General features: G+C 50.0%; 11 protein-coding genes across 16 annotated transcripts; 8 read left to right on the top strand and 3 right to left on the bottom strand.

Annotated features, from left to right (window-relative positions):
* The first annotated feature begins 149 nt into the window (after window positions 1-149).
* LOC9642862 (WD repeat-containing protein 3) lies at window positions 150-3,581 on the top strand. Of its 4 annotated transcripts, XM_002973753.2 has the most exons (11): window positions 150-393; window positions 457-672; window positions 735-1,781; window positions 1,833-1,955; window positions 2,007-2,420; window positions 2,468-2,665; window positions 2,717-2,836; window positions 2,895-2,963; window positions 3,027-3,146; window positions 3,200-3,250; window positions 3,312-3,581. In XM_002973753.2, the coding sequence occupies exons 1-11, from the start codon at window positions 154-156 to the stop codon at window positions 3,447-3,449; spliced, it is 2,736 nt and encodes a 911-aa protein (XP_002973799.1). In that variant the 5' UTR covers window positions 150-153; the 3' UTR covers window positions 3,450-3,581. The 4 variants fall into 4 exon arrangements, with proteins under 4 accessions (XP_002973799.1, XP_024534571.1, XP_024534570.1 ...); XM_024678803.1 differs by having other exon boundaries at window positions 735-1,955; XM_024678802.1 differs by having other exon boundaries at window positions 2,468-2,836.
* On the top strand, window positions 3,463-4,992 carry LOC9642863 (ras-related protein Rab7). Its single transcript, XM_002973754.2, has 7 exons — window positions 3,463-3,741; window positions 3,812-3,838; window positions 3,927-4,026; window positions 4,096-4,242; window positions 4,294-4,374; window positions 4,438-4,583; window positions 4,640-4,992. Exons 1-7 carry the CDS (start codon window positions 3,689-3,691, stop codon window positions 4,707-4,709), a joined length of 624 nt encoding a protein of 207 aa, XP_002973800.1. The 5' UTR covers window positions 3,463-3,688; the 3' UTR covers window positions 4,710-4,992.
* A 103-nt stretch (window positions 4,993-5,095) lies between these two features.
* LOC9642864 (epoxide hydrolase A) lies at window positions 5,096-6,607 on the top strand. The gene is made up of 5 exons (XM_002973755.2): window positions 5,096-5,287; window positions 5,357-5,580; window positions 5,634-5,786; window positions 5,839-6,086; window positions 6,138-6,607. Exons 1-5 carry the CDS (start codon window positions 5,122-5,124, stop codon window positions 6,376-6,378), a joined length of 1,032 nt encoding a protein of 343 aa, XP_002973801.2. The 5' UTR covers window positions 5,096-5,121; the 3' UTR covers window positions 6,379-6,607.
* Window positions 6,608-7,600: 993 nt separating this feature from the next.
* LOC9642865 (epoxide hydrolase A) lies at window positions 7,601-8,923 on the bottom strand. The gene is made up of 5 exons (XM_002973943.2): window positions 8,792-8,923; window positions 8,503-8,723; window positions 8,279-8,449; window positions 7,982-8,229; window positions 7,601-7,922 (listed from the first exon to the last, which is right to left on the bottom strand). The coding sequence occupies exons 1-5, from the start codon at window positions 8,862-8,864 to the stop codon at window positions 7,682-7,684; spliced, it is 954 nt and encodes a 317-aa protein (XP_002973989.1). The 5' UTR covers window positions 8,865-8,923; the 3' UTR covers window positions 7,601-7,681.
* Window positions 8,924-9,068: 145 nt separating this feature from the next.
* On the top strand, window positions 9,069-10,670 carry LOC9656357 (pentatricopeptide repeat-containing protein At4g02750). The gene is made up of 2 exons (XM_024679001.1): window positions 9,069-10,087; window positions 10,208-10,670. Exons 1-2 carry the CDS (start codon window positions 9,069-9,071, stop codon window positions 10,668-10,670), a joined length of 1,482 nt encoding a protein of 493 aa, XP_024534769.1.
* Window positions 10,671-10,693: 23 nt separating this feature from the next.
* LOC9642866 (DNA repair protein RAD5A) lies at window positions 10,694-15,600 on the top strand. Of its 2 annotated transcripts, XM_024678693.1 has the most exons (20): window positions 10,694-12,077; window positions 12,125-12,258; window positions 12,317-12,434; window positions 12,486-12,536; window positions 12,591-12,698; window positions 12,752-12,903; window positions 12,950-13,034; window positions 13,088-13,282; window positions 13,336-13,479; window positions 13,528-13,680; window positions 13,734-13,801; window positions 13,855-13,977; window positions 14,039-14,138; window positions 14,202-14,314; window positions 14,370-14,627; window positions 14,685-14,879; window positions 14,949-15,042; window positions 15,097-15,168; window positions 15,221-15,319; window positions 15,372-15,600. In XM_024678693.1, exons 1-20 carry the CDS (start codon window positions 10,842-10,844, stop codon window positions 15,492-15,494), a joined length of 3,621 nt encoding a protein of 1,206 aa, XP_024534461.1. In that variant the 5' UTR covers window positions 10,694-10,841; the 3' UTR covers window positions 15,495-15,600. The 2 variants fall into 2 exon arrangements, with proteins under 2 accessions (XP_024534461.1, XP_024534460.1); XM_024678692.1 differs by having other exon boundaries at window positions 12,486-12,698.
* A 54-nt stretch (window positions 15,601-15,654) lies between these two features.
* On the top strand, window positions 15,655-19,363 carry LOC9642867 (UTP:RNA uridylyltransferase 1). The gene is made up of 7 exons (XM_002973758.2): window positions 15,655-15,756; window positions 15,908-17,736; window positions 17,789-18,148; window positions 18,211-18,434; window positions 18,499-18,562; window positions 18,624-18,820; window positions 18,881-19,363. The coding sequence occupies exons 2-7, from the start codon at window positions 16,045-16,047 to the stop codon at window positions 19,101-19,103; spliced, it is 2,760 nt and encodes a 919-aa protein (XP_002973804.2). The 5' UTR covers window positions 15,655-15,756; window positions 15,908-16,044; the 3' UTR covers window positions 19,104-19,363.
* LOC9642868 (SWI/SNF complex subunit SWI3A) lies at window positions 19,343-21,469 on the bottom strand. Its single transcript, XM_002973944.2, has 6 exons — window positions 21,338-21,469; window positions 20,408-21,282; window positions 20,058-20,317; window positions 19,937-19,998; window positions 19,683-19,867; window positions 19,343-19,620 (listed from the first exon to the last, which is right to left on the bottom strand). The coding sequence occupies exons 1-6, from the start codon at window positions 21,396-21,398 to the stop codon at window positions 19,426-19,428; spliced, it is 1,638 nt and encodes a 545-aa protein (XP_002973990.1). The 5' UTR covers window positions 21,399-21,469; the 3' UTR covers window positions 19,343-19,425.
* Window positions 21,470-21,523: 54 nt separating this feature from the next.
* LOC9656358 (uncharacterized protein slr1417) lies at window positions 21,524-22,201 on the top strand. 2 transcript variants are annotated; one of them, XM_002973759.2, is made up of 3 exons: window positions 21,524-21,693; window positions 21,751-21,969; window positions 22,040-22,201. In XM_002973759.2, the coding sequence occupies exons 1-3, from the start codon at window positions 21,597-21,599 to the stop codon at window positions 22,174-22,176; spliced, it is 453 nt and encodes a 150-aa protein (XP_002973805.1). In that variant the 5' UTR covers window positions 21,524-21,596; the 3' UTR covers window positions 22,177-22,201. The 2 variants fall into 2 exon arrangements, with proteins under 2 accessions (XP_002973805.1, XP_024534464.1); XM_024678696.1 differs by having other exon boundaries at window positions 21,583-21,692; window positions 21,747-21,969.
* Window positions 22,202-22,232: 31 nt separating this feature from the next.
* LOC9642869 (cell division cycle protein 123 homolog) lies at window positions 22,233-23,385 on the top strand. The gene has a single exon (XM_024678695.1). It carries the CDS (start codon window positions 22,249-22,251, stop codon window positions 23,314-23,316), a length of 1,068 nt encoding a protein of 355 aa, XP_024534463.1. The 5' UTR covers window positions 22,233-22,248; the 3' UTR covers window positions 23,317-23,385.
* On the bottom strand, window positions 23,327-24,699 carry LOC9642870 (thioredoxin-related transmembrane protein 2). Its single transcript, XM_002973945.2, has 10 exons — window positions 24,530-24,699; window positions 24,433-24,477; window positions 24,327-24,383; window positions 24,189-24,258; window positions 24,081-24,122; window positions 23,952-24,025; window positions 23,830-23,900; window positions 23,683-23,768; window positions 23,524-23,633; window positions 23,327-23,468 (listed from the first exon to the last, which is right to left on the bottom strand). Exons 1-10 carry the CDS (start codon window positions 24,656-24,658, stop codon window positions 23,364-23,366), a joined length of 789 nt encoding a protein of 262 aa, XP_002973991.2. The 5' UTR covers window positions 24,659-24,699; the 3' UTR covers window positions 23,327-23,363.
* Window positions 24,700-24,774: the final 75 nt, after the last annotated feature.

Here is a 24,774-nt window from a genome sequence, read left to right on the forward strand (position 1 = left end):
TATTAAATTTAATGTGAATCCAACCTGATTTTAAAATTTAGTTGCAATAACCAATTTTTAAATTTTTTTTAAGAAGTAATGTTTAAAAATTTAAAATATTTTACAATTTCTTAACTTAAGAAAGTAGGTTAGGGTTTAGGGTTTTTTTTTGTCATGGTGAAGTCCTACCTCCGCTACGAGGAATGCAATTCTTTCGGTGTGGTTGTGTCGGCGGAATCGAATCTGTGCTACGATAGCACGGGGAAGCTCCTCATAGCCGGCGCTCTCGACAAGCTCCTCGTCTGGAACGTCAAGCAGGGACTCTGCGTGCATTCTCTCGCGCCCTCTCTCCCCGAATCAGGCTCCAGGCCCGCCGTCACTGCTATCGCATGTACGCCTGCCTCTTCCTCACTGGTAAGCTCCCACATTCTTGTCTTCCATTTCTCTTCGCTTGATGATTTCTTTCGTCTACTCGAGGTTGCGAGTGGCTACTCCGATGGGTCACTTAGAATCTGGGACATCGTCAAGGGAGCGTGTGAATCAACCATGAACAGCCACCGAGGAGCAGTGACTGCCTTGAGATACAATAAAAATGGCTCCTTGCTTGCCACTGGAAGCAAAGACACTGACGTTATTGTGTGGGATACGGTAGCCGAGACTGGGTTGTTTCGTCTTCAAGGTCACAGAGACCAGGTAAGTCACTCGTAGTTTCATTCCTTCATTCATTCTGTTCCTTAGACGTGATTTTCTTCCAGGTGACTGATGTTGTTTTCATCGAGAATGGGAACAAGCTTCTCACCTCGTCCAAGGATACTTTCGTTCGTGTGTGGGACATACAAACGCAAGCTTGCGTCCAGACGATCGTGAGCCACCGCAGTGAAGTCTGGTCACTCGATGTGGATCCTCTGGAGCGCTACGTCGTCACTGGTGGTGCGGACATGGAACTCAGGCTCTTCCAAGTTTCAAGCGAGCCTTCCAGCGATCCGGGAAAGTGGGAGGTGCTCCAGCTTCTGGGAGACGTGAAGAAACAAAGCCACGATCGAGTAGTCACTTTGAGATTCAACGAGCTGGGAACGCTTCTCGGTTGCCAGTGTGCCGGGAAGTCTTTGGAGGTTTACTCGTTGCATGACGACAAGGAAGCGTTAAAGAAGGCCAAGAGGAGGAAACGGAGAAAGAGAGAGAAGGCTGACAAGACTGAGAAACCGGAAAACGTAGCAGTGACAGAGCCGGAAGATGGTAACGACTTCCAAGCATCGGACTATATCCGGCTTCTACAAATCGTTCGACTGAAACACAAGGCGAGATCGTTTGCTATCTCTCCTCTACACTCGAGGAAAGAAGTGATGTGCACGCTGGCGGTTTCACTGCACAACAACAGCTTGGAAGTCCACGAAGTGCAGGCAGAATCGTCGGCCAAAGTCCACTCCATCGATCTCCCGGGTCACAGGTCGGACGTCCGCTCGGCGGTGCTCACAATGGATGGCACGCTGCTCATGACGACCAGCCACAATGCAGTGAAGATCTGGAATCCAACGACAGGTTCTTGCTTGCGGACAATGGAGGCTGGCTACGGTCTGTGTGGCTTGTTTGGTCCTGGCAACCATCACGCCATCGTTGGGACCAAGACGGGAGCTTTGGAGATTTTCGACGTTCGATCAGGGGACAGAGTGAGAGCTGTGGAAGCCCACTCTGGAGCGGTGTGGTCCGTGTCAGCTCTACCAAATGGTGAAGGTTTTGTCACCGGGAGCGCAGATAATGACGTGAAGTTTTGGAGGTTTGATCTTGTTCAAGCGGACGACAAGGTAACTCTTGTGTTTTATCTTCGTGTGGAATTTGACGTGGACAAGTTCCAGGCATTCAAGCAGCTTACTATTGAAAATGTGCGTACTCTAAGAATGGCCGAGGATGTTCTTGCTGTTCGTGTAAGTCCGGATGGAAAGTATCTGGCTGTTGCGCTTCTCGACTCCACTGTCAAAGTGAGTGACTTTGTTTTGGCTGTGACGCTGACGATTCATGTTGCAAAGCAGATCTTTTTTACAGATAGCTTGAAGTTTTATCTCTCGCTCTACGGGCACAAGCTTCCCGTCCTTTGCATCGATATTTCGAGCGATGGAGCTCTACTTGCCTCCGGTTCTGCGGATAAGAATATGAAGATCTGGGGAATGGACTTTGGAGACTGCCACAAGTCTCTCTTCGCTCATCACGATAGTGTTATGGCACTGAAGTTTGTTCCAAACACCCATTACATTTTCAGCGTTGGTAAAGACCGAGTTGTCAACTACTGGGATGCGGACAAGTTCCAGCACCTGTTAAGACTGGAGGGACATCACGCCGAGATCTGGTGCCTTGCAGTGAGTTTCTACGGAGATTTTATTATCACCGGATCGCATGACAGATCGATACGCCGGTGGGAGCGGACAGAAGAACCTTTCTTCATAGAGGTAGCGTTTTAAATCTGGTGGTGGCTTGCTAAGTGCGTACTTCACAGGAAGAAAGAGAAAAGCAACTGGAGGCACGGTTTGATTCCGAGCTAGACGACTCCAGAGCGCCTAGGCAAGAAGCTCCGGAAGAAGGAGCTTCCGGTTTGGCCGGACGAAAGACGCAGGATACCGTGTCTGCTGCGGACTCTATCATCGACGCCTTGGACTTGGCCGAGGAAGAAAGAAAAAAGATTTTGGAGCACAAGGTTGGTGTAACTCCAAAAAAGATGATCACCATTTCATGCATGTATTTGCAGGAGGCTGGAGAAAAAACGAAGTTCCAACCCAACGTTATGATGCTCGGTCTCTCACCCTCTGCCTACGTCCTTCGTGCTGTTGCTTCGGTCCGGCCTAGCGATCTCGAGCAAGCCTTCCTGGTATGAACTCTCGTTTGTTTTTGCTACAAGTTCTTAACTTTTCTTCTATGACTGCTAGATGCTCCCATTTTCGGATGCGTTGAAGCTGCTGGAATACGTCAAGCAGTGGATACCCGATGGTAGTCAGGTACAAGATTCTTTCGTGTTTGGATCTTGCTTTCACTGACTCGTGTGTTTTTTACGTTGAAAGGTGGAAATTGTAGGAAGAGTAGCGACGATGCTACTACGCATCCACCATGAACAACTCATTGCAACACCATCAGCCCGTGCAATTGTAACCAGTGTTCAAGAAATTCACGGCAGCGTGCGGGTAAACTTTTCTTCCTATCTTTCCCTCATGTTTTCTGGCCTGTGGATTTTCAGAGCTTTAAAAACGTCCTTGGACGCAACATTGCCGCAATGAGCTACGTACAGGTACCAGATAACTCTTGACGAGGAACGAGATTTTGATCTTCTTTTTTCTTTGATCATCCAGGACTTGCTAGCACTGAGCTCAAATGCTCTTTTCAAAGATGCTGGAGCGAAGCTCAGCGAGATAAGAAAGAAGCTGTCGAGCTTTCCGGAGAAACAAGAAGGCCACAACAAAAAGAAAAAGCGTCAAAAGCTTCAGTGAGTGAGCAATCTGCAGCCGTTGAAAAAACAACGGCGGAGATTCGCGCGGGTGAGAGAAAAAGAGGAATTGCCACGTCTGTCGACACGTCACAGGCAAAAAAGAAAAGATACACTACCCTTAATATTAGGGCAACACGGGGTGCATCGCTGTCGTAGGGTTTGCTGGATTCTTTGTGGAGAGAGCTCCACTGGTGATGCGCAACGCCTGATCTGTGCCGGGATTTCTAGCGCGAGCTCAGCATGGCGTCCAGGAAGCGAACTCTCCTCAAGGCGATCATTCTCGGCGACAGCGGGTATGGGTCTATATTCGATTTCTAAGGGATGAGTGAGTAATCGAGCTCAATCTGTGTGATTCTTGCGCAGAGTCGGGAAGACATCGCTAATGAATCAGTATCCTATTGGTTTTTTTCTCTCGCTGTGATCGAGCTGCGAAATCTCTTTATTTCTCTCTTGTTTGATGCCTTGACGCTACTCTTAGATATGTGAATAAGAAGTTTAGCAACCAGTACAAGGCTACTATTGGAGCCGATTTTCTCACCAAGGAAGTTCAAGTGGAGGACAGGCTAGTGACGATGCAGGTGGGTCGTGATCTTTGCTCCAAAAAAAATTCTTTCTTCTTCTTACGAATTGGGATTTTGGTTTTCCAGATATGGGACACAGCCGGTCAAGAGCGATTCCAAAGCCTCGGTGTGGCATTCTATCGAGGCGCTGATTGCTGCGTGTTGGTATACGACGTGAATGTGATGAAATCGTTTGACAACTTGGACAACTGGCGAGAAGAGTTCCTCATCCAGGTAAAGTGAGATGCTTGAAAGCTCCTTATCAGTCTCTAAACCAGTCTCCAGGCAAGTCCCTCCGATCCAGAGAACTTCCCTTTCATTGTTCTCGGCAACAAGGTCGACGTAGATGGAGGGAACAGTAGAGTGGTGAGTGCTAGCCCTCAATCTCTCTCGCTTCTCTCTCACTCTCTCTTACGCTTGTGTCTCCAGGTTTCCGAGAAGAAAGCCAAGGCCTGGTGTGCTTCCAAGGGAAACATCCCATACTTTGAGACGTCTGCCAAGGAAGACTACAACGTAGAGGCTGCCTTTCAATGCATCGCCAAAAATGCCTTGAGGAGCGAACCGGAGGAAGACTTGTAAGTTTGCTTGTTTGTGATGTTTCAAGCGCTAAGTTTCGATGTAATTCTCGCAGCTATCTTCCGGACACGATCGACATTACAAATAACAATAGACTGCCAAGATCGTCTGGCTGTGAGTGTTGATCTACTACTACCGCCCCTCTATCGATGATAAGTGTTCTCGCCTTCATTTCATTTGTTCTTTCCGTTTTTTTCTTTATTCCTCTCTCCTCGCTGGCTTTGGATTTTTTTTTTTTTCCTTCTTAAGGTCTCTCTTTTTTTGTTACGAAATAATTTTGCCTCCTCGATCTTAGCTACGGCCAATAACCTTGTACCTAGTTAGTAGCGCGCAAATTCGTCCCTTGGTTTTGTGTTTTCTGTACTATCAAATTTTCTTCGTTTCTATAGAACTTTCCAGTTTATGGTCTCCGTTGCGGGATTCATACGTTCTTGCAGAAACTCCAGCGATATTGACGAGATTAGAGCCAGTTTTGACGCACTGGAGCTCAAGCCAAGGTGGAATTCTCTTTGAGAAAGAGAGACCAAGGTTACGACGATGATATACATATGTGAAAGAAGATTTGGTGATAAATCACAGCTGTTGGGTTATAAAACTAGAGCAAAGAGTTCTTGCAATTCTTCACAGGCTATGGCGGAAGAGGCAACGCATCGTTTGATCGACACAAATGGCATCAAGATGCATATAGCAGAGATGGGATCAGGTAAGGCAATCATAAAAAACGCAGAAAAATGAAGGAAAAAAAGATGATTTTGCGACGATGATCGACCAGGAGGGCCGACTGTGGTGCTGCTCCATGGCTTCCCAGAGACGTGGTATACATGGAGGTTCCAACTCAAGGGGCTGGCGGACGCTGGTTTCCACGCCGTTGCTCCAGACTTGCGAGGCTTTGGTCTCACCAAGTGTCCCAGGGATTCATACGGTAACTTCAAGCTCACGCCTCTGGATCTCGTGGGAGATATCGTGGGTCTCGTCTATGCGCTCGGAGGAGACCCGGTACGTGATGATCTTCTAGCCTCCTAGTTTTCTAAATCCTCTCTCGATCGCAGGTGTTCGTCGTGGGTCATGACGTTGGAGCGTTCATCGGATGGAACTTGTGTCGCATGAGGCCGGATCTCGTGAGAGCTTATGCTTCGCTTGGAATTCCCTTCGGAGGATTTAGACGTCCCACGGAAGAAGGATTCTACGGGAATCGCTTTGGTGTAAGTCCGTGAATCACTGCTCCATCCAACTTTGAGCTCAGATTCTTTCCAGGTACCTGGGCGAGCTGAGAACGACTTCGCTCGATTCGACACCGCCACCGTGCTCAAGAACATCTACACGCTCTTTTGCCGGTCCGAGCTCCAGATCGCCGGGCCCGACGAGGAGATAATGGACTTGGTCACCACGTCGGACCCCATCCCGAGCTGGCTCACCGAGGAGTTCATCAAAGTCCAGTCCGAGCTCTACGAGAAGTCCGGCTTCGAGTGCCCGCTGTGCTTCACATATCGCGATCGCATGAGGTTTTTCAAGATACCTTTGCTGGATCGAGTTTGATCGAATTTTTCGTGCAGGGCGTTTGAGCTCATGGCTCCCTGGATCAACATGCCAGTAACGAGCCGCTGCCTCTACATCACCGGCAAAGATGACTACGTGCGCAAGTTCCCGGGGCTGGAGGAGTACGTGACCGGCGGTGGAATGAAGCGAGACGTCCCCAACCTCGTCGGCGTTGCTGTTCTTCCTGGCGGCCATTTCGTGGAGGAAGACTCGCCCGAGGAAGTGAACTCCTTGCTCATACGCTTCTTCAAAGAGTAGAGCATGATCGCCGGAAGTAATAAAAGAGGAGTTGATATACATTGCGACTCAGCCTCGTACAATACCACGCTGCTACTGACCTGAGCAGCATGCTCTCATTGTAGAGCCGGCAGAACGAGGGGTAAATAAAGATTTCCTTGTTGGAGATCTGAGTTATGAGAGGTCTCTCTCTCTCTTTTCGTGGTTTAGTTCTAAGTTTCGTTCTTCTGTAGACTATCGAGAATGCCATAAGAATGGAAGCTCGTATGCAGAAACAAGGATTCAAACACAGAGATGTTGTCCAATCAAATCAAAGAAATTGTTTAATGAGCGATCTTGATCTGGAGGAGGGGGTTAATTATGGACCAAAGAGATGGCGGATGGACCATATCAGCAGCTACTCGCAGTTGGCAGCGAAGTCATTACATGCTCGGGGACTGGACGCCAAGCAGGCGGTCTTCTGCTTAGATGCTATCTTCGTGGATGGGAAGACCGAGCAGCTGGAACTGTGCCAAGTTTCCCCAGCTCGAAGGCTTCGATGATGCAGCTCTACGACCAAGAGAGGCTGCGTTGTGTTTGATTCGATGCTGTCGGGCCTCGTCGCGCTGGTGTGGCGGATTTGGAAGCTCAACGGGCAGCCCCTCGCGCCACTCCGCTTCGTCATGGACGATTGAAGGTGGTGGTGGGAGAAAAACTTGTGCACAGTGGTAGCAACAGCATAATACTGTCGTGCCGGGTGAGTGATGTCGAGCGTCACTCGTCGGTACTCGAGGAATCTTTCTACGATGCGCTCGAGAACGTGGATGGGATTCGACGCAAGGAAACAGTGGCAGTGTTCTTGGCGCTGGAACTCTGTTCTATGATTTCAACTTATCTTGTTACAGGGATGATTTGCAAAGCTCGTCATCCTTTAGGACGACGACGTTATCAGGCTTGATATCACGAGAGCTCATGCAAACTTCGCAGCGAATTCCCCCGCCCTGTCGCCTCTATCTTGATGCTAAGAAGTCAGTGGAGTTCCAAACCCCGCAAGCCGAACAAAACGCAGGGCACGCTTATGTTTATGTCTCCACGGCTGCAAGAACTTGGCGGAGGGTATGAAGAGTTGGATGATTGGATGTGACTTTCACGTACCTGACTACCAAGTTGGCTTCATTAAAGAAGTTGGTCAATGCGGCTTGGGTGCCTCAAAGAACGTGTCTTGGCTTGGCTAGAAGATCTAGACAGTGAAACTGAAGAGTAATATATAATGCATTTTTATTGATTTTTTCATTTAAAAATAAATATTTCCCATTTTCTTCTCTTTCCAGGCAATGAGAATGCTTTACTCTTTGAAGAAGCGTATGAGCAACGAGTTCACTTCCTTAGGTGAGTCTTCCTCCACAAAATGGCCACCGGGAACAATAGCAACGTCGACGAGGTTGGGGACGTCTCGCTTCATTCCACCGCCGGTCACGTACTCGTCCAGCCCCGGGAACTTGCGCACATAGTCATCTTTGCCGGTGATGTAGAGGCAGCGGCTCGTCACTGGCATGCTGATCCAGGGAGCCATGAGCTCAAACTTCCTGCGCCAAAAATCCAACAAACTCGATCCAGCAAAGGGATAGATTTCCTAGTTGCAAACCTCATGCGGTCGCGATACGTGAAGCGCAGCGGGCACTCGAAGCCGGACTTGTCGTAGAGCTCGGACTGGACTTTGATGAACTCTTCGGTGAGCCAGCTCGGGATGGGGTCCGAGGTGGTGACCAAGTCCATGATCTCCTCGTCGGGCCCGGCGATCTGGAGCTCGGACCGGCAAAAGAGTGTGTAGATGTTCTTGAGCACGGTGGCCGTGTCAAATCGAGCGAAGTCTTTCTCGGCTCTCCCAGGTACCTGGAAAGAATTTTCTAGAGCTGTGAACAAAAGTGATTCACAGACGTACACCAAAGCGATTCACGTAGAATCCTTCTTCCTGGGGAAATCCAAAAGTTGGAGCTCCTCCGGCTCGCACGAAAGGACCTCCAAGCGAAGCATAAGCTCTCACGAGATCCGGCCTCATGCGACACAAGTTCCATCCTGTGGATGTTCCAATGTCATGACCCACGACGAACACCTGCGATCGAGGGAGGATTTGGAAAACTAGGAGGCTAGAAAATCATCACGTACCGGGTCTCCTCCGAGAGCATAGATGAGACCCACGATATCTCCCACGAGATCCAGAGGCGTGAGCTTGAAGTTGCCGGATGAATCCCTGGGACACTCGGTACCAAAGCCTCGCAAGTCTGGAGCAACGGCGTGGAAACCAGCGTCCGCCAGCGCCTTGAGTTGGAACCTCCATGTATACCACGTCTCGGGGAACCCATGGAGCAGCACCACAGTCGGCCCTCCTGGTCGATCATCGTCGCAAAATCATCTTTTTTTCCTTCATTCTTCTGCGTTTTTGTCATTGCCTTACCTGATCCCATCTCTGCTATATGCATCTTGATGCCATTTGTGTCGATCAAGCGATGCGCTGCCCCTTCCGCCATAGCCCGTGAAGAATGCAAGAATTCTTTGCTCTAAGATTCCTCTCCAAGTCAAAACAAGATCTTATAAAAAACCGGCCATGACCAACTTACATTCAAACTCTGGAACAAAGGAACAATCCTTTCTTTTCTATGTCCAGATAGTACCACTGGTTCTTCTTGGTTCTTGGTTTTGTTGTTTCTGGTTTCTATGGAACTTTCCAGTTTATGGACTCCTGCTCTTCCATCCAGGCCTTTGCGGGATTCATACGTTCTTGCCGAAACTCCAGCGATCTTGACGAGATAAGAGCCAGACTGAGTCGCAGTGGGCACTGCCGCGATCGCTACCTCGCCAATCTCATCATCCAAAAGTATGGAGATTGTGGGAACCTGCGAGGCGCTTCCGGGATCTTCGATGGCTTGGAAAAACCCAATCAATTCTCGTGGAACATCTTGCTGGGAGCGTATGTGGCTAATCAAGATATTCACGCGGCGAAAGCGGTGTTTGAGACGATGCCCAAGAGGGATACGGTCTCGTGGAATACGATGCTCTCAGCGTATGCCCAAAGCGGGTATATGGATCAGGCCAAGAACGTGTTTGATTTGATGACTGAGAGAGACCTCTTCTCGTGGAACATCATTATCAAGGGGTTTGTGGATATCGGAAAGATTGAGCTTGCGAAGAGCATCTTTGCGGAAATGCCAGACCGGGATGCAATCTCGTGGAACACACTTCTTGCAGCACTTGCCCGTGGAGGGCATTTTGAAGAAGCAAAACTCTGCTTTGAAGGGATGCCTCAGCAAGACGTGTTTGCAAGAAACACAATGATCATATTATTTGTAAGGGAAGACAATCTCTCGCAAGCAAAGCACCTATTTGACCAAATGCCGTACAGGAACCTTGTGTCGTGGGCCGGGCTTTTACACGCATATGCCTATAACGGGCATCTGGACGATGCGACGCGGTGTTTTGAGAATATGCCCGAGAGGAGTATCGTTTCCTGTACGGTGATGATCCAGGCGTACGGGAATAAGGGGCTACTCGAGCACGCTAAAGTGATCTTTGATGGTATGCCGGAGCTGGACGCTGTGTCGTGCACCGCGATGCTGGGCGCGTTTGCGGAGAAATCTCTTGTCACCGACGCCTTGCAGATCTTTCATTCCATCCGCGATTCGCCAGTCGCGTCTTGGAACGCGATTGTTACCACGCTTGCCCGGGATGGGCAACTGGGTGTCGCGAAGGATGTGTTTGATTCCATCCCCGCCCCGGACGTGATCTCCTGGACGAGCCTCGCGGATGGATTCGCAAAGAATGGCGAGATCTCGCGAGCGAAGGAGCTCTTTGATCGGATGCCCGAGAGAAACAGCGTGTCCTGGAACGCGATGCTTGATGGATTCGCCTCGAATGGGCGATTCGGGGAGTCTGTGGAGCTCCTCTGGGCGATGAGTGCCGAGGGATTCATCGTGGATGAGGGATCTTTCACGAGCATCCTCAGTGCGTGCGCGAGATCCGGAAGCGTCGAGAGGACCTGCCAGTGGCTGCGCTCGATGGGCAGCGATTACGCCCTGGCGGCTCGAGTGGAGCACTACAGTGCCGTGATCGATGCGCTCGGGAAGAGTGGGGCAGGATTGAAGCTAGCCGAGGAAATGCTGCTTGCAAATCCTCTCGCGATCGATATCGATGTCGTGGCGTGGAGATCGCTGCTGGGATCGTCCGTGGCGCACCGCAGTGGATCGATTGGGGCTCGAGCGGGGAACAAGGCGGTGTCCCTGGAGCCCGCGAATGGCGCGGCCTATGTTCTAGGCTCTTGTCTAGCGTCCATTGAATAGATTTTTTCCCGCGAGGAATTTCCCGCGCTACCTGGTCTTTACTCCATTTTAGGGTTCTTGGAGGGGATTTGTAGGTTATCTATTGCCCGCGCGATCGCTGCGGTCGCCCGGGAGACGGCGCTGGGGTAGCCTTGATCGGCATTCTTGGAGTTCTTGGAGCTGGACAAGGTAATGGGAATTTCTGGGCCTTCTCCGCCGGCAAGTCGCATTGACAACGAAAGTTTTCGCGCTCTCCGGGATGTCCTTGGCAGCGATGTGTGCGACATGGATCTCGTTCACGCGCTACACTTGTCGAGGAACGATCTCCAAATGGCCGCGCACATTGTGCTTGAGACTCCGGGTTTTAGAAATAGGAAGAAGCAGGGTGCGGTTTCTTCGACAAACAGTGCCAAGGCGAGGAGCCCCAGCGTTGGGAAATCGTCGATGACAGGGAGCTCTACCGTGACAACGAACTCTGCGGCAAAACCTTCCAGTGGATCGCCAAGAACTCCCGCAAAAGCTGAGGCTGGTAGGACAACAATGAGTGCCGAGGTGAGCACTGATAGCGGAACAGGAAACTTAGATGATTCGGGAGTAGAAAATGGAGGCAACGAAGTAGATAGTGAAGCCAACGATGGTAAGGTTGGAGGAGGGACCAAAAAGAGAAAGGCTGAAGGAGCAAAGAATGCCGAGGTGAAGGAAACAGATGCCAAGGCGGTCGAGAGCTCCGGTGAGGCTGCCAGGGGAGATGGCGAGTCTGTTTCTAGCGCCTTAGCAGGGCTTTCGATCGGAGATTGTCCCTTGGATTCCCGAAAGCTCGCGATAAAGCTAGATACTGTGGACGCTGGTTGTGATTCCGTGAGAGCTGAAGCTTCGGATTTTTCGGTGAAGATCGAAGCTCGTTGTGATGTAGATGGCTCGGTGAAGATGGAGACTGGTTTCGATTCTGCGAAAGTCGAAGCTTCAAATGGCTCAGTGAAGATGGAGAGTGGTTTGGATTCTGCGAAAGTCGAAGCTCCAAATGGCTCAGTAAAGATGGAGAGTGGTTTGGATTCTGTGAAAGTCGAAGCTCCAAATGTCTCGCTGAAGATGGAACCGGGTTCTGTGAAAGTCGAAACTCCAGAAGATGGTAAAGCTGCCTATTCATCTGGAGCTAAGGTTGCTCCATTAACCTCTCCATTAGCCAGTTGTACAGAAAAGCACTCGGTTGTTTTAGATGCAGAGAGGTGGTGGCTCCTCGAAGAGACAGAAGTCGCTGGTTACTCGACTTCCAGAGGATCCCGAATTGGTGCTGGTGATTTCGTGTCCTTCAACTTTCCCAAGCCTGTAGCTGAAAGTAAGAAGAAGTCCTTCGAACACAAGAAGCCTTGGGCTCGGCAGAAAGCAAGCTCCGACATTGTAAGGTTCTCAACAAAAACTTCAGGAGAGGTACGTTTCACTCGTTATTTATTTTGATTCTAACTATTTGCACACAGATAGGACGGCTTCCAGCTGACTGGGCCAAGTGTCTAATACCTTTGGTTCGCTCGAATAAAATAAACATACTGGGGAGGTGCAAAATGGCACCAGAGGCACTCTCTCTTATGAGCAGCATAGTTCTCGATTTGAGGTAAAATGTTCTTAATTTCCTGGAGAAGTTTGTGTATACCTACATGATGTGTTTGCAGAGTTTACATCAATAAGTCGTTATTTGTGAAATACAAGAGAACAGTATCGATTGAAGAGACAACTTTTCGCCCTCTTCCGTCGTTGATGGAGCTTTTAAAGATGACTCCTCTTAGAAAGGTACAACATCGTGTTGTTTTGGCCTTTGTTTATAACATAGTTGCTGTCCAGGCCCAGTTTACGCCAGAAGATTTAAATGTCTACACTTGTCGACGTCCAGAGGTAGTTTTAAGCCTGATCATGTGTGAGACAATCTGCGACTTTTTTTTTAAACAGGAAGGGCCACCTTCAAAGCGTTCAAAAGTCGAGCAGAAGGATACTGAAGATATGCCCGATTCGGAGGTCGATCATGTGGTTGGCACCAGTGACAGTCGCGAACTGAAGGTACGCATATGTTTATTGTCATATTTTCCATGACTCAACATTCGACACACCAGGAAATGGAGGAACCTGAAGGTCTAGAATGCAAGCTGAGGCCTTACCAAAAGCAAGCTTTGTTTTGGATGTCTCAACTGGAAGATGGTGTCACTCAGGGAGACGCTGCTAAAGCTCTTCATCCTTGCTGGTCTGAATACCGTATTGCGGATAGGTATGATTCAACTTCGTGTCATGCTGGTTAGTCATCCCTTTTGCAGACGAGCCTCTTCTTTTTACGTGAATTCTTTTTCTGGCGAGGCAACACTGGACTTTCCTAGCGCACTCCAGGCTTCAAGAGGAGGGGTATTTTGCTCGTCAAATCTGCTAATCGGTATCTTATGTTTCTATCAAATCAGATTCTCGCTGATGCTATGGGGCTTGGTAAAACGGTCATGACAATATCTCTTTTGCTCTGCAATCGCCGCAAAGGATGTAATACCTCTCAGGTGCAGCCAACAGTGGGAAAAACGAAGTCCTTTAAAAGTTCAAGTGTTCCAAAGGAGGGTGGCACTCTTATAATCTGTCCCATGACTTTGCTTAGTCAATGGCGGGTACGTGTTTTTTCATTGATGTGTATTTGAATTTTTTAAACCTGTGCTTGCAGTCAGAGCTTGAAACGCACGTATCTTCTGGCACTTTCTCTGTTTATGCTTATTATGGACCTGATAGATCAAGAGATTCCAAAACTCTCTCTAAGTACGATGTTGTCCTGACTACCTATGGCGTTGTTCAGTCGGAATGCAACAATGTAAGTTAGTAATTCAAAGCAGAATTTCTCACTCACGGTGTTTTGTAGAGCGGAGACGACGGACCAATCCATAACGTGAATTGGTTTAGAGTTGTATTAGACGAGGCTCATTCTATCAAGGCAAATAAGTCTCGCGTTGCTCAGGCTGTTTTCAAGCTTGTGGCAGACCGCAGATTGTGCCTGACTGGGACTCCTGTGCAAGTAAGAACCTTTTCTATATGTTTTAGCTAACTAGCATTTTTTTTCTAATGCAGAACAAGCTCGAGGATATGTACAGTCTTTTCCATTTTCTCCGGGTTGAACCGTGGTGCAACTGGGGATGGTATCAGCCCTTCACAGTTTCTATAATGTTTCTGAAACATGTCATCTTTTCAGGTGGTATAAGCTAATTCAGAAGCCTTACGAAGAGGGGGATGAGCGCGGATTGAAACTTCTGCAGGCTATTTTGAAGCCTTTAATGCTTCGGAGAACAAAAGATTCAACTGACAAAGAAGGAAGGTAGACATTTTGTTTTCCCACCGTGCATTGTCTTGTATTCACTCATGAGTTGAATTCACAGGCCAATTCTTGTGCTCCCACCAGCTCAATGTGAAGTTATTGAATGCAACCTATCCGAGTCTGAGCGTGATTTTTATGATGCCCTTTACCACAGATCCAAGGCAGGAAGAAAAACTCATCTATTTTTCTTTCATTGCTGAACACCTTTTTCTTTATGTGATCAGGTAAAATTCGATCAGTTCGTTCAAGAAGGTAAAGTTCTTCATAACTATGCGTCAATACTCGAACTCCTACTTCGATTACGGCAAGCTTGTGATCATCCTTTTCTTGTTCTGAGGTAGAAAATGCGTCGTCTTCTGTACACACTTTCTGAAGTTTTCTTCGTTGCGCAGCCGTGGCGACACTGAAGACTACGCGGACCTTGGAAAGTTGGCTAGACGTTTCTTGGACAAGAACTCCTCCCAGGTCCCTTCGACGGCTTATGTGAAAGAAGTGGTTGATGATATTCGTAAAGGGGACACTGCTGAATGTCCAATTTGCTTGGAAATGCCAGAGGACGCAGTTCTTACACCATGTGCTCACCAAATGTGCCGTGAGTGCCTATTTAATAGCTGGCGTACTAGCGCCGGAGGTCCCTGTCCAATATGCAGGTAAGTTTTTTCTTTCTTTTCGCAAGCTCTCCTTCTTTATCCATGGCTGTCATGCAGGCGTTCTTGTACTAAACAGGAACTTATAACTGTACCTACGAGTAACCGGTTCCGAGTAAATGTCGAGGAACAGTGGAAGGAGTCGTCCAAAGTCGAGGCCCTTCTGCAGCAGCTGGAAACGTTGCGTGAGTCGAAAAGCGTTGTTTTTAGTCAGTGGACAGCGTTTCTCGACTTGCTAGAGATACCATTGAAACGGTACGAGCCCGTGGTCGTCTTTCCTTTGGAGCTTTCGCTTTGTTCGTGTTTCTAACAATGCACTTCCAGGAAGAACTTCCGTTTTGTCCGCTTGGACGGAACATTGTCGCAGCATAAGCGAGAACAAGTGCTGAAAGACTTCAGCAATATTCCAGACGTGGCCGTAAGCTTTTCATTGCTCGCCTCTCGACACACGGACTGACTCTACTCTCGACAGGTCATGCTCATTTCTCTCAAGGCAGGAGGCGTGGGACTCAACCTGACGGCCGCATCGAACGCTTTTCTCATGGTTCGCTATAGTTTCGTTTTGCCATCGTCAGAATTGACACTCCGCCTTCCAGGATCCTTGGTGGAATCCTGCCGTGGAAGAACAAGCCATAATGAGAATCCACCGTATCGGCCAGACTCAAAACGTATCGATCAAGCGATTCATCGTCAAAGTAAGTTTCCATTTCCTCCTGAAACGCTTGAAATTCTTAGGGAGTTTCACAGGACTCGGTGGAGGAGAGAATGCAACAAGTCCAAGCGAGGAAGCAGCGATTGATCGCCGGAGCTCTTACAGACGAAGAGGTGCGAAGCGCTCGAATCGAGGAGCTCAAGATGCTATTTAGATGAGAAGAAAGAACACAAGAGGAAGTCTGCGCATTGTTTAACTTACCAAAGTTTTGTTAATATACATAGAAATGGGAATATCATAGCATAGCGTGGCATATTCTTCGGATAGTTCAATGAATGAATGTGTCATAGGCTATGGATATAGGTGCTTTGGCTAGGGTACAAGCATTTCTAGGTTTCTTCGCGGCTATGGCGGACAGGGGAGGAGCAGGCAATAGCGTCGCAAGCACGTTTTATTCCGGCAGCGCCGGCGATGAGCCAGGTATGCATGCTAGAATCGCCTCGAGAAGCAGCAGCAGCGCCAGCGCCGGCGCCGCGCCGCGATTTCGCTGGCCTAGAGCCGGAGTAGCCGATCTAGATTCATGCAAGCATAGGATCTCTCGGAAATTGAGCTGAACGCTGAGGCTTTGCAGGCGATCGTGTGGATTTCTCTCATCTCCGCGGCCGGGGCAGCTAGAAAATAGGGGCGCATTCGAGAGTTTCGGGATTTCTGGGGCGATCAGTCATGTAGCGGGCGGTGATTCTCTGACTGGGAGCGTGGAAGTCAGCCATGACGTGGAATCCGCCACAAGTTCGTCCTCCAAACTTGTCCGCCTTGGTTGCCACTACGCAGTCCGAGGATGAACTGGGCCTGGACGTTTCTTCTCCCAGCGGCGATTTGCTACTCCATTTTCTCAAGAGCGGTGGGGGCGACGAGCAGCTGAGAAGCAGTAGCAGCGATTCCTGGCAGCTACAGGATCCAGCAGTCGCAGCTCACGGTCCCAGCCACAGCTTCGCTCCTCCTGGAGGATCTGGAGGAGGGGGAGGAGGAGGAGAGGTTCCTCCTCCACGACCACTCTACGTCCCGGCAATAAGATTTGGTGGGTGGTCACCTCACTTCCAGCAGCACCAAGACCCACTTTTTCCTTCGGATCCGTTCTTGACTCCGTCGGACCACGGATTTCTTCGCTCGTTTGCTCCGCTTCCAGTCGAGAGACCGTTCCACCCGCCAGTGCCGTATCCTTTTCCAAATGCTCCGACTTTCCAGGCTGCCGAGAATATGGTTCATCCGCCACATTCGTCTGGGGAGCTTAAAGTTCGTCCTGGTCCTGGCCTTCACTTTGGTTCTCCGGTTTTTGGACCGAGTGCTGCAGAGAGCTCGGACTCTAAACGCGCCGTGGAGCAGCCGAGAAGATCGGTTACACCTGTGAAGGATGACAAGCAGCAGTTCTACGGCAACGGTTCCGAGCTTCTTCAGTTGTTACAAGGTGGTCCTGGTCGTGTGAAGCCCACATCCTCGACAAAGCTGGATGCTACATCGGACAGTGGGGACTCTGGAGAGCCATCGAAGAAAGGAAGTCCATCTACACTTCACGGCCCCATAGGACCCCCGAGGCGTCAAATCATTTCTCCCCCGGAGAGTCCAAATGACATCCTTGGACGTATGTGGGCTGCTCCTCCCTCGTCGAGGCACGCATTGTTTGACGGAGAAGGCGAACTCAAACCGTCAGCTAGCCACCGGAGTTTGAGTGCTGAAGTGAACGAGACGTCTGGAGAAGTTGATGGAGGTGGAGCGGCTGGTTTCTCACTTTTGAAGCGAAGAGGATCGGAGCCTGCCTCCTCGAGACAACCTTTGAACGGCTACGACTATGTCGACTCTAAGGCGAATGAAAAGCCGAGGACGAACTCAGCATCCGGAAGACTACAGGAATATCGTGGGAGATACGCGAATGGAGAGGCAGAATTTGAGCCAGGAAGCGATGACTTTCGAGGTGCGGGAAGGCGCCGAGGTACCGGCCGCACTGACGCCAGACGCGGTGGTCGGGGTTCTGCTGGCCAGTGGATTGCGGTAAATGAGAGGCAGATGAGAGATGCTGAGCCAAGTGACATCACCTCCTGCGATGTCTCTGATGCAAGGGACGAGTCGTTTAAATCTTCAAACGGGACTCACTCGAAGGCGAGGAGAAAACATCAACAGGAATGGAGAATAAAACAGGCCGACTCGAAGGCAGCATTTCCAGCGGAGAAGAAGCCAGACTACAAGTTTCCAAAGGCACGCTCGTTGGCTTCCCAACTTGAACATCCAGGTTTACCATCGGGAAGTACGCAAAACTCTTCAGTTGGGGCAGCTTTTGAGGAGTCCAAGCAGAGGCTCCATAATCTAGATGCTTTGGAAGAAGAAGACGTGACGGCTTCATTAGATCTCGAGGAGCTACAAATTGACGGTCACCGTCGAGAGGGTAAAGCTCCGCAGTTCTTTAAGGTATGTGCTTGCTTTCTGTGCAGCCTTTTCATTGATTTGTATCTCTTTACAGCCAAAGGAGAACCGTTTCAGGGAGTCCAGGCGTGTCATTCCCATGCACAGACGTGATCTTCTTTACCGACTGGATTTGCAGAATTTCACGCGTGAGCTTCTCTCCCTCTACGACGAACTTATACCGACCGAGGAAGAAGAGGTCCGGAGAAGGAAGTTCTTCTCAAAGCTTGAGTCCCTGTTCGAGAGGGAGCTCCCGGGAACACGCCTCTTTCTTTTCGGATCGTGTGTCAATGCGTTTGGAGTTTGTAACAGTGACATCGATGTTTGCCTCTCCGTTGATGAAGAAGAACCGAACAAGATCGAACTTGTGGTTCAAATGGCAACTATCCTCGAGTCAGATGCCATGTTAAACGTACAGGTCGGTTTCTTGCTTGTCTTTGTTCCCGCGCTATTAATCCGCTGTTCTTTTCATCTCTGCAGGCGTTGACGCATGCTAGAGTTCCGATAGTGAAGTTTACGGAGCCTGCAACTGGCATCTCTTGTGACATCTGTGTGAACAACACGCTGGCGGTCGTGAACTCGAAGTTACTGCACGACTACGCTCAAATCGACGTGCGTCTGAGACAACTAGCTTTCATGGTGAAGCACTGGGCTAAGAGACGACAAGTAAACGATACTTATCGCGGAACTCTCTCGAGTTATGCGTACGTATTGAGTTGTTTTCGCGGGAGTCATTCAGTATTAAGCTATTCCTGTTCTGTTTTCCAGCTATGTGTTGATGTGTATACATTTTCTTCAGCAAAGGAGACCGCCGATACTCCCGTGTCTTCAGGTAAGCATGGCCCTTTCCTTGCTGTTTTTTTGTTTATAAACTCCCGCGTGGCTTGTGCCAGGAAATGCGACCCACGTATGAAGTGAAAGTGGGAAGCATCAGATGCGCGTATTACGATCAAGTCGAGACGCTGCGTGACTTTGGAGCCGACAACAAGGAAACTTTGGGAGAACTACTGACTGCATTTTTTGATTATTGGGCTTGCCAACACGACTACAACCACTCGGTTATATCCGTCCGAACTGGAGGATATCTCAGGTAAAACCAGTAAAAACTTCAGACGAAGTTCGTGATCTTGTCTTTCTTTCTGGTTTACAGCAAGAACGAGAAAGAGTGGACACGACGCATTGGCAACGAACGCCACCTCATCTGCATAGAGGACCCGTTCGAAGTGACGCACGATCTGGGCCGGGTTGTGGACAAGCACAGCATCAAGGCACTCCGTGCGGAATTCTCTCGAGCAGCAAACGTGATCGCCTTCGATTTCAATCCCTGGGCCACGCTGTTCGAGCCTTACATCCCATCAGAGAACACCCGGTGATATGACCGGATGGACAAGACTGGTTTGGAAGAAGCGAAAGCAACGCTCGGTCTGGACGATCGATGCATTCCATCAACGCAAAGTTACTTATGGAGGAAGGAACTTGATGACAATGAAGAAGAAGCCTGTGGAGTGGCGAGAGAGAGAGACGCTCGCTGTGGCTTTTGTATATAACGCATAAGTGGCTCCGGAATGGAGGAGGCCTGGCCTGTGATCCTCTTTTCTTTTTCCCTTGGAAGAGATCAAAAAGTTTGGGGTCACTGTGTTACAAATGTTTATGGTACACAAAAGTTTGGAGCTTTTTTCTCTGCTAGAGTGAAAGTTATGACGATGGCTTGTCTTGCGCGGACGGAGCAGCGGATGCGGCAACGGTGGCGGCGCTCGCGTGCTGCTGCCTCATGAGCTGGAGGCGATCCACAAACACTTGCTCTCGCATCTGTTGGAGTTGCAGCCTTTCGATGTCCATTAGCTGCTCGAGTTCTTCGAAATGATCGAGCTTGCTGTAGAGCTTCTTTAGCTGCCAAAGGAAAAGTTCCATCTGTTACCATACAGAAAAGAAGCTTTTTTGCTCCTACGCACCTGGCTCTCAATAATGTTGGCCATGAGGAGCTCCATGTCACGCTCTTCACGGTCCGCCAGCTGCTTCGCGTTCACAGCTGCGGCAGCCATGGCCGTAGCAAGCCCCGCACGCAGCTTTGCCGCCGAAATCCTCGTCTCTTCCTTGTCCTTCTTTGCATGTTGATCCTTGTCTTCCACTGGCTCCGCTGTTCATAAAGTTATTCTTAAATGAAATGTCTAATCGAAGAGAGAAACAAGAAGAGTTTGTTTAGTACCTGATGGCTGCTGCTGCTTGACTTCCGGACTGGCGTCCGCCTCAGGCTTTACGTCGGAGTCGCTGCAAGAACGAGAAAAACGGGATTTTTATCCGGAAAAAGAGTGCGTGGCATCACGTACTTTTCAGCGTTGTTTTGCTTGTTTTCCTCTTTATCTGCGGCCACTTGCTCATCCTGCTGCTGCTGCTGCTCCTTTGGCTGCTGTTGCTCCTTTGACTGCTGTTGCCCCTTTTGTTGATGCGGGTGATGCTGTTGCTGTTGCTGCTGATTCAAAAATGGTAATTGTGATACCGCGGGCTCCTCCTCGGCGAGAACTGCCAGGGCGGCCTGAGCGGCCGCAGCAGCCACTCGAGGACCCACCATTGCTGACATGAAAGCAATCTGTCCGAGAGTAAAAAAAAGAATAAAAACCAAAAGGTTAAAACGATAATAAAAACCAAAAGAAAATCCATGCAATGCTGCGAAACTCACTTGCGAGAGGAGTGGATTCGAGGCGTCTGTCAAAGGCGTCACCTCCTCCAAAACATGGTGAGCTTCCGGCTGATGCGCGGTAGCGGTGTTGGGCGCCGCCTGGTGTGCGTGCTGAGCACCTTTGGCTGCCTTGGCTTCCGTGTGTGACAACTTTTGCTTCTTGGTCGGATGCCTCACCTCGTGGCTCGTCCCATTCTCCAGCGACTTGGACGCCACCGGCGATGACGACGACACGGCCCCGAGATCCTCGTTCAGGAACTGGTCGCCAAAAGGGAGCTGGATGAACTGCCTCACGCACTGCCCCCTGTTCTTGCTTCCTACGTGCTGCTGGACCCGGTTCCAATTGTCTCCATACTTGGATATCGCCTCCAGCAGCAGCATCGTCTCCTCGGCCGTCCACTCGGAGGAGGAGTTCCCGTCCGGAGAGTTTTGCGACTTCCCACCTCCGCCACCCTGCTGCTTGCTGTGGAAAGCGTTCTCTCGCGACCCCAAGTTGGAGGCCGGGTTGGCGGCGAATGACTTTGACACGATCTGGATGCCGGGCGGAGGAGGGGCGGCGGCGGCAGCGGCGGCAGCGCTGGAGTTGGAGGGCAGTACGATGGAGCTGACAGCCTCGGCGGGATCGGGGTGGTAATTGATGAGCCCCCACAGCTCCAAGAACTCGAAGACGCGGCGGAGGCAATTCACGTCGCCCACGAGCATCTTGCGAATCTCCGTGAAGGTGAGCGGCCGCCGGGGATTCTCCCGGTACTTGTTGATGATGAAGTCGCGGTACTCCTTGTAAATCTTTGGCGTCTTGGACAGCGTCTTGCCCTCGAAGAACTCCACCAGGGCCTCGCGCTCGATGGAGTGGATGCCGGTCCACGAAAACCATCCTGGAAAAAAGAAGGAGAAGGAAGAAATGGGAGAAATCTGGGATTTCTCACTCACCTGCGTGGCCCGGAACGCGATAGAGCTCCCGATTGAGCGGCTCTTCGCCGCTCCCCGCCATGGTACCAACGGCCAAAACCTCCCAGCTCAAAATTGCCAAGCCCTAAAATTCGCCATAGCTACTACGGAGGTTTTGTTCCGCCGTACAAAACGTATATTCCAACGGGAATATTTCTCCCCTTCCGCTCGTATATTCCCTTCCTCGCATTCTCGAGAGAGAAATATCCACCTCGCTCGAAATATCGCGCTCCTTCCAGCTATGGCGGCATCGATCCCCTCATTCTTGTGGCCACAGCGCCTGGCGGCGACGGCACGGCCATCGAATCACCGCGCCTCGACTATAAGGGCTGCCGCAGGTATGGATTGATTCCTAGGGTTTTTGCGCGCTTCTCTAGATTTCCAGCTTGCCGCAGTCGAATCGCCAGCGCCTAATCTCGTCCCGGCGATCACTCTCTCGGACAAGGCGCTCTCCCATCTCCAGAAGCTGCGAGCCGACCAGAAGAGGGATCTGTGTCTCAGAGTCGGGGTACGGCAGGGAGGATGCTCGGGCATGTCCTATATCATGGATTTTGAGGACCAAGGCAACGTGAGAAGTGATGATTCCGTGATGGAGCAAGAAGGATTCACGATGGGTAAGCCAGGAGAATTCGAATTCTTTTGTTCTGTTCTTGCTAACTTTTTCTTTGTTTGCTTGCCTCACAGTGTGTGATCCAAAGAGCCTCTTGTATCTCTTTGGTATGCAGCTCGATTACAGCGACGCTCTCATCGGTGGTGGATTTTCTTTCAAGAATCCAAACGCGACGTCTACTTGCGGCTGTGGCAAATCCTTCGCTGCTTGAAACAACGAAAGAAAAGTTCTCGTAAGTACAGTATTAGGGGATACTACACGGTAGAGTTCATAGTTACTCACGATGAAGGAGGTGGAGGTTCTCGACTGCCAGGTCCAGCAGTGGTATCCTCGGTTTAAGTCGGTCTCCATCGCCACCGAGATTCACAGGCTTCCGGAGGCCTTCGTCTCGCACCTCCTGGACGGCGACTTCTTCGTCCCCTCTAGTGATCTTCCATCGAGGCTGGTTCCGGAGATCCCAGAGCTACAGGCTGACGGATACGAGAAGTGGGATGAAGAGGACGAGGAAGATGGCGGAGAGCAGCAGCAGCAGCAGCCTTCTTTCCCCGAGCTCGAGGCAGAAGTGGAGGCTTCGATCCGGCGGCTTGGAGGAGCAGTGATGCCGAAGCTCAACTGGAGTGCTCCCAAGGATGCAACTTGGATCAGCTCGTCCAAGAACCTCAAGTGCCAGAGCTTTGGAGATGTTTCGCTGCTGCTCAAGGCCTCCGACTCGATCGTCCACGACCTGTGCCACGCCTTTGACAACTGCGACGACAAGCCGTCTTCTTCCACCGGGCGTCCGGAGGAGCTTGTGCTGGCTCTGCGCAAGTGGTATGATCTGAGGCCGGAGATGGAGTTTCGAGCGTTTGTCCGCCGGGGAGCTTTGCTGGGGATCTGCCAGAGGGAAGTCACAGGTTTCTACTCCTCGCTCGTCAGCTCCAAGGACAGCTTGAGGACTGCGATCTCGGGGTTCTTCGAGAACAGTTTGCTGGGAAAGTTCGAGCTGGAGAGCTATACATTTGATGTCTACGTGACGAAGGATCTGCGAGTTAAGTTGCTCGACTTCAATCCGTGGGAAGGCTCCACGCTGCCTCTGTTATTCTCGTGGGAAGAACTCGAGGCCATAGGTGACGGTCTAAAGAGCAAGACTTTGAGCAGCTTGGGCAGCCTCACTATAGGAAGCGACGAGCTTCCGGCCAAGCCTACTTCAGTGGAGTTCAGGATTATCGAAAGAGAGGGGCTTGTGCAGCCCAATCTCACTGCCACTAGCGGTGTTCCTCTCGACTACCTCGACACCGGGCCTGGAAGTGCATGGGACGTGTTCTTTAGAAGAACCGAGGATGAATTGAAGAATCAGGCAAGCGAGGAATAGCTGAGAGCTCAAAAAAAAACTTTTCTCATGTTTTCAGTACCTTTCAATCAATTGCTTTGCTTCACAGTTTGAAAGCTCTGGCGAAGTTGGATTTGACGAGACATTCTTTGCAGCATGTGAGCGTCAAGTCCAAACTTTTGGATGATATTCTTCTGCAATGAAAAGCCGTTATTTTTCAGGAAACGTAAAAAGAAGAGAATCGAGTACCTCTGATAAGCTTTGAGCTGAAAATGTGCCATCATAGCTTCGTTCTGGCAACCTACACACTTCGTTTTCTCCTTCAAACACTATCAGCGTTGGAAGCTGCCGAAGAGCAACTGGAAAAAGCCGCGTCAATTCACGAAAGCTTGTTTAGAGAAAAGAAACCTCCAAATTCTATGCCGTATTTTGCAGCAACACTCGGAAATCGTCCCAAGTCAATCCGTGAAAACTGCACACCGCTTTTCGAGTATCTGTACCACCACGGGATTACGATTGATTTTTTTTCTTTGTAAGGAAAGTAGTGCTCAAGACCTGACTGAGATTTCGGAGAAGAGTCTCCTCAGTTGAACGCAGCGCGGAGACCATACAGCTCCGAATTCAACCTGCGCCGCCATTATATATCATCACCTTTCAGAGAACAAGCATTTTCGTACCAGTCGAACGATATTCTGATTTCCGTCCGTAAGAAGATTTTCTAGTTGCAAAGGTGTGAGTGGAAGGACGTTACCTGAGAAAGTCATGAGTGTTAGACAAGCTCGGATTAAGCAACACCTACGACTTACCTTCATCTGAGGGCGCTGGCTGGACACAAAGAAGAAACAGCACTGGACACAAAAGTAAAACAGTCTTAAAAACGAAGAAGAAAACTGTGAAAGAAGAAGACTCTATACTTGCAAAGATAACTAGGTACCATGCTAGAAGCCTCCAATCCAGCATAAAAGCGAGCAATGCCACCAAAGCCTGGCAAAAAGAAGAAAAAAGAGACAAGCTTAAGAACGCTCGAGACGGAGAAAAGAGAGAGAGCTTACTTTGGAGTATAAAAGAGCATCCGACAAGAACACCTCCCACGTAATCCGCCTCACACACTTCGCGATTTTTCACCGATTAGGAAGCGCTCATCACAAACACACTTACCCTGATCGCCAGGACGATCCCCAAGCTCAATGCAGCTTGCATTTCCTGTTCACAACATGAATTGGTACAGGGAAGAGCCAAAGCGCCAAAATCTTACCCATTTCTCGAGCCGCGATCGAGCAGAAGGCGCGGCAGATCGCAGCGCAGTGTGATGGAGCACGAGGTATGAGATGATCGCCGCGCCGTGGAATGCGTAGTAGGGATGGAGCGCCCTGGGCCAATCCATCCCACTCCAAAGCCCTAAAATCTAAGCGCTCCAAAACCCTAAAAAGATTGATTTTAAATTTTTACACATGGAGCTTTGTGGTAGCTTCGTCGACTTGGCGCAATCCCAGCCACTTG

The sequence above is a fragment of the Selaginella moellendorffii genome, unplaced genomic scaffold (assembly GCF_000143415.4).
Source record: "Selaginella moellendorffii unplaced genomic scaffold, v1.0 SELMOscaffold_23, whole genome shotgun sequence".
NCBI lineage: Eukaryota > Viridiplantae > Streptophyta > Lycopodiopsida > Selaginellales > Selaginellaceae > Selaginella > Selaginella moellendorffii.

What these genes read in the sequence shown, in the direction of transcription:
- LOC9642862 (XM_024678801.1), top strand. Translation starts at nt 154, where the DNA reads ATGGTGAAGTCCTACCTCCGCTACGAGGAATGCAATTCTTTCGGTGTG. An exon ending in CGCCTGCCTCTTCCTCACTG is followed by an intron (nt 394 to 456) that starts GTAAGCTCCCAC and finishes CGTCTACTCGAG; the next exon opens with GTTGCGAGTGGCTACTCCGA. An exon ending in ATCTCGAGCAAGCCTTCCTG is followed by an intron (nt 2,837 to 2,894) that starts GTATGAACTCTC and finishes TATGACTGCTAG; the next exon opens with ATGCTCCCATTTTCGGATGC.
- LOC9642863 (XM_002973754.2), top strand. Translation starts at nt 3,689, where the DNA reads ATGGCGTCCAGGAAGCGAACTCTCCTCAAGGCGATCATTCTCGGCGAC. An exon ending in AAGACATCGCTAATGAATCA is followed by an intron (nt 3,839 to 3,926) that starts GTATCCTATTGG and finishes CGCTACTCTTAG; the next exon opens with ATATGTGAATAAGAAGTTTA. An exon ending in ACAGGCTAGTGACGATGCAG is followed by an intron (nt 4,027 to 4,095) that starts GTGGGTCGTGAT and finishes TTGGTTTTCCAG; the next exon opens with ATATGGGACACAGCCGGTCA.
- LOC9642864 (XM_002973755.2), top strand. Translation starts at nt 5,122, where the DNA reads ATGATATACATATGTGAAAGAAGATTTGGTGATAAATCACAGCTGTTG. An exon ending in TATAGCAGAGATGGGATCAG is followed by an intron (nt 5,288 to 5,356) that starts GTAAGGCAATCA and finishes ATGATCGACCAG; the next exon opens with GAGGGCCGACTGTGGTGCTG. An exon ending in ACATATCGCGATCGCATGAG is followed by an intron (nt 6,087 to 6,137) that starts GTTTTTCAAGAT and finishes TTTTTCGTGCAG; the next exon opens with GGCGTTTGAGCTCATGGCTC.
- LOC9642865 (XM_002973943.2), bottom strand. Translation starts at nt 8,864, where the DNA reads ATGGCGGAAGGGGCAGCGCATCGCTTGATCGACACAAATGGCATCAAG. An exon ending in TATAGCAGAGATGGGATCAG is followed by an intron (nt 8,724 to 8,791) that starts GTAAGGCAATGA and finishes ATGATCGACCAG; the next exon opens with GAGGGCCGACTGTGGTGCTG. An exon ending in ATGCTCTCGGAGGAGACCCG is followed by an intron (nt 8,450 to 8,502) that starts GTACGTGATGAT and finishes CCTCGATCGCAG; the next exon opens with GTGTTCGTCGTGGGTCATGA.
- LOC9656357 (XM_024679001.1), top strand. Translation starts at nt 9,069, where the DNA reads ATGGACTCCTGCTCTTCCATCCAGGCCTTTGCGGGATTCATACGTTCT. An exon ending in CTGGGTGTCGCGAAGGATGT is followed by an intron (nt 10,088 to 10,207) that starts GTTTGATTCCAT and finishes CGAGAGAAACAG; the next exon opens with CGTGTCCTGGAACGCGATGC.
- LOC9642866 (XM_024678692.1), top strand. Translation starts at nt 10,842, where the DNA reads ATGGGAATTTCTGGGCCTTCTCCGCCGGCAAGTCGCATTGACAACGAA. An exon ending in TCCAGGCTTCAAGAGGAGGG is followed by an intron (nt 13,035 to 13,087) that starts GTATTTTGCTCG and finishes CTATCAAATCAG; the next exon opens with ATTCTCGCTGATGCTATGGG. An exon ending in TCAAGCGATTCATCGTCAAA is followed by an intron (nt 15,320 to 15,371) that starts GTAAGTTTCCAT and finishes GGAGTTTCACAG; the next exon opens with GACTCGGTGGAGGAGAGAAT.
- LOC9642867 (XM_002973758.2), top strand. Translation starts at nt 16,045, where the DNA reads ATGACGTGGAATCCGCCACAAGTTCGTCCTCCAAACTTGTCCGCCTTG. An exon ending in ATGCCATGTTAAACGTACAG is followed by an intron (nt 18,149 to 18,210) that starts GTCGGTTTCTTG and finishes TCATCTCTGCAG; the next exon opens with GCGTTGACGCATGCTAGAGT. An exon ending in GGAACTCTCTCGAGTTATGC is followed by an intron (nt 18,435 to 18,498) that starts GTACGTATTGAG and finishes TCTGTTTTCCAG; the next exon opens with CTATGTGTTGATGTGTATAC.
- LOC9642868 (XM_002973944.2), bottom strand. Translation starts at nt 21,398, where the DNA reads ATGGCGGGGAGCGGCGAAGAGCCGCTCAATCGGGAGCTCTATCGCGTT. An exon ending in TCGCGTTCCGGGCCACGCAG is followed by an intron (nt 21,283 to 21,337) that starts GTGAGTGAGAAA and finishes TCTTTTTTCCAG; the next exon opens with GATGGTTTTCGTGGACCGGC. An exon ending in AAGCAAAACAACGCTGAAAA is followed by an intron (nt 19,999 to 20,057) that starts GTACGTGATGCC and finishes TCGTTCTTGCAG; the next exon opens with CGACTCCGACGTAAAGCCTG.
- LOC9656358 (XM_024678696.1), top strand. Translation starts at nt 21,597, where the DNA reads ATGGCGGCATCGATCCCCTCATTCTTGTGGCCACAGCGCCTGGCGGCG. An exon ending in CGACTATAAGGGCTGCCGCA is followed by an intron (nt 21,693 to 21,746) that starts GGTATGGATTGA and finishes TTCCAGCTTGCC; the next exon opens with GCAGTCGAATCGCCAGCGCC. An exon ending in GCAAGAAGGATTCACGATGG is followed by an intron (nt 21,970 to 22,039) that starts GTAAGCCAGGAG and finishes CTTGCCTCACAG; the next exon opens with TGTGTGATCCAAAGAGCCTC.
- LOC9642869 (XM_024678695.1), top strand. Translation starts at nt 22,249, where the DNA reads ATGAAGGAGGTGGAGGTTCTCGACTGCCAGGTCCAGCAGTGGTATCCT.
- LOC9642870 (XM_002973945.2), bottom strand. Translation starts at nt 24,658, where the DNA reads ATGGATTGGCCCAGGGCGCTCCATCCCTACTACGCATTCCACGGCGCG. An exon ending in ATCAGAATATCGTTCGACTG is followed by an intron (nt 23,901 to 23,951) that starts GTACGAAAATGC and finishes ATGGCGGCGCAG; the next exon opens with GTTGAATTCGGAGCTGTATG. An exon ending in ATACGGCATAGAATTTGGAG is followed by an intron (nt 23,634 to 23,682) that starts GTTTCTTTTCTC and finishes GGCTTTTTCCAG; the next exon opens with TTGCTCTTCGGCAGCTTCCA.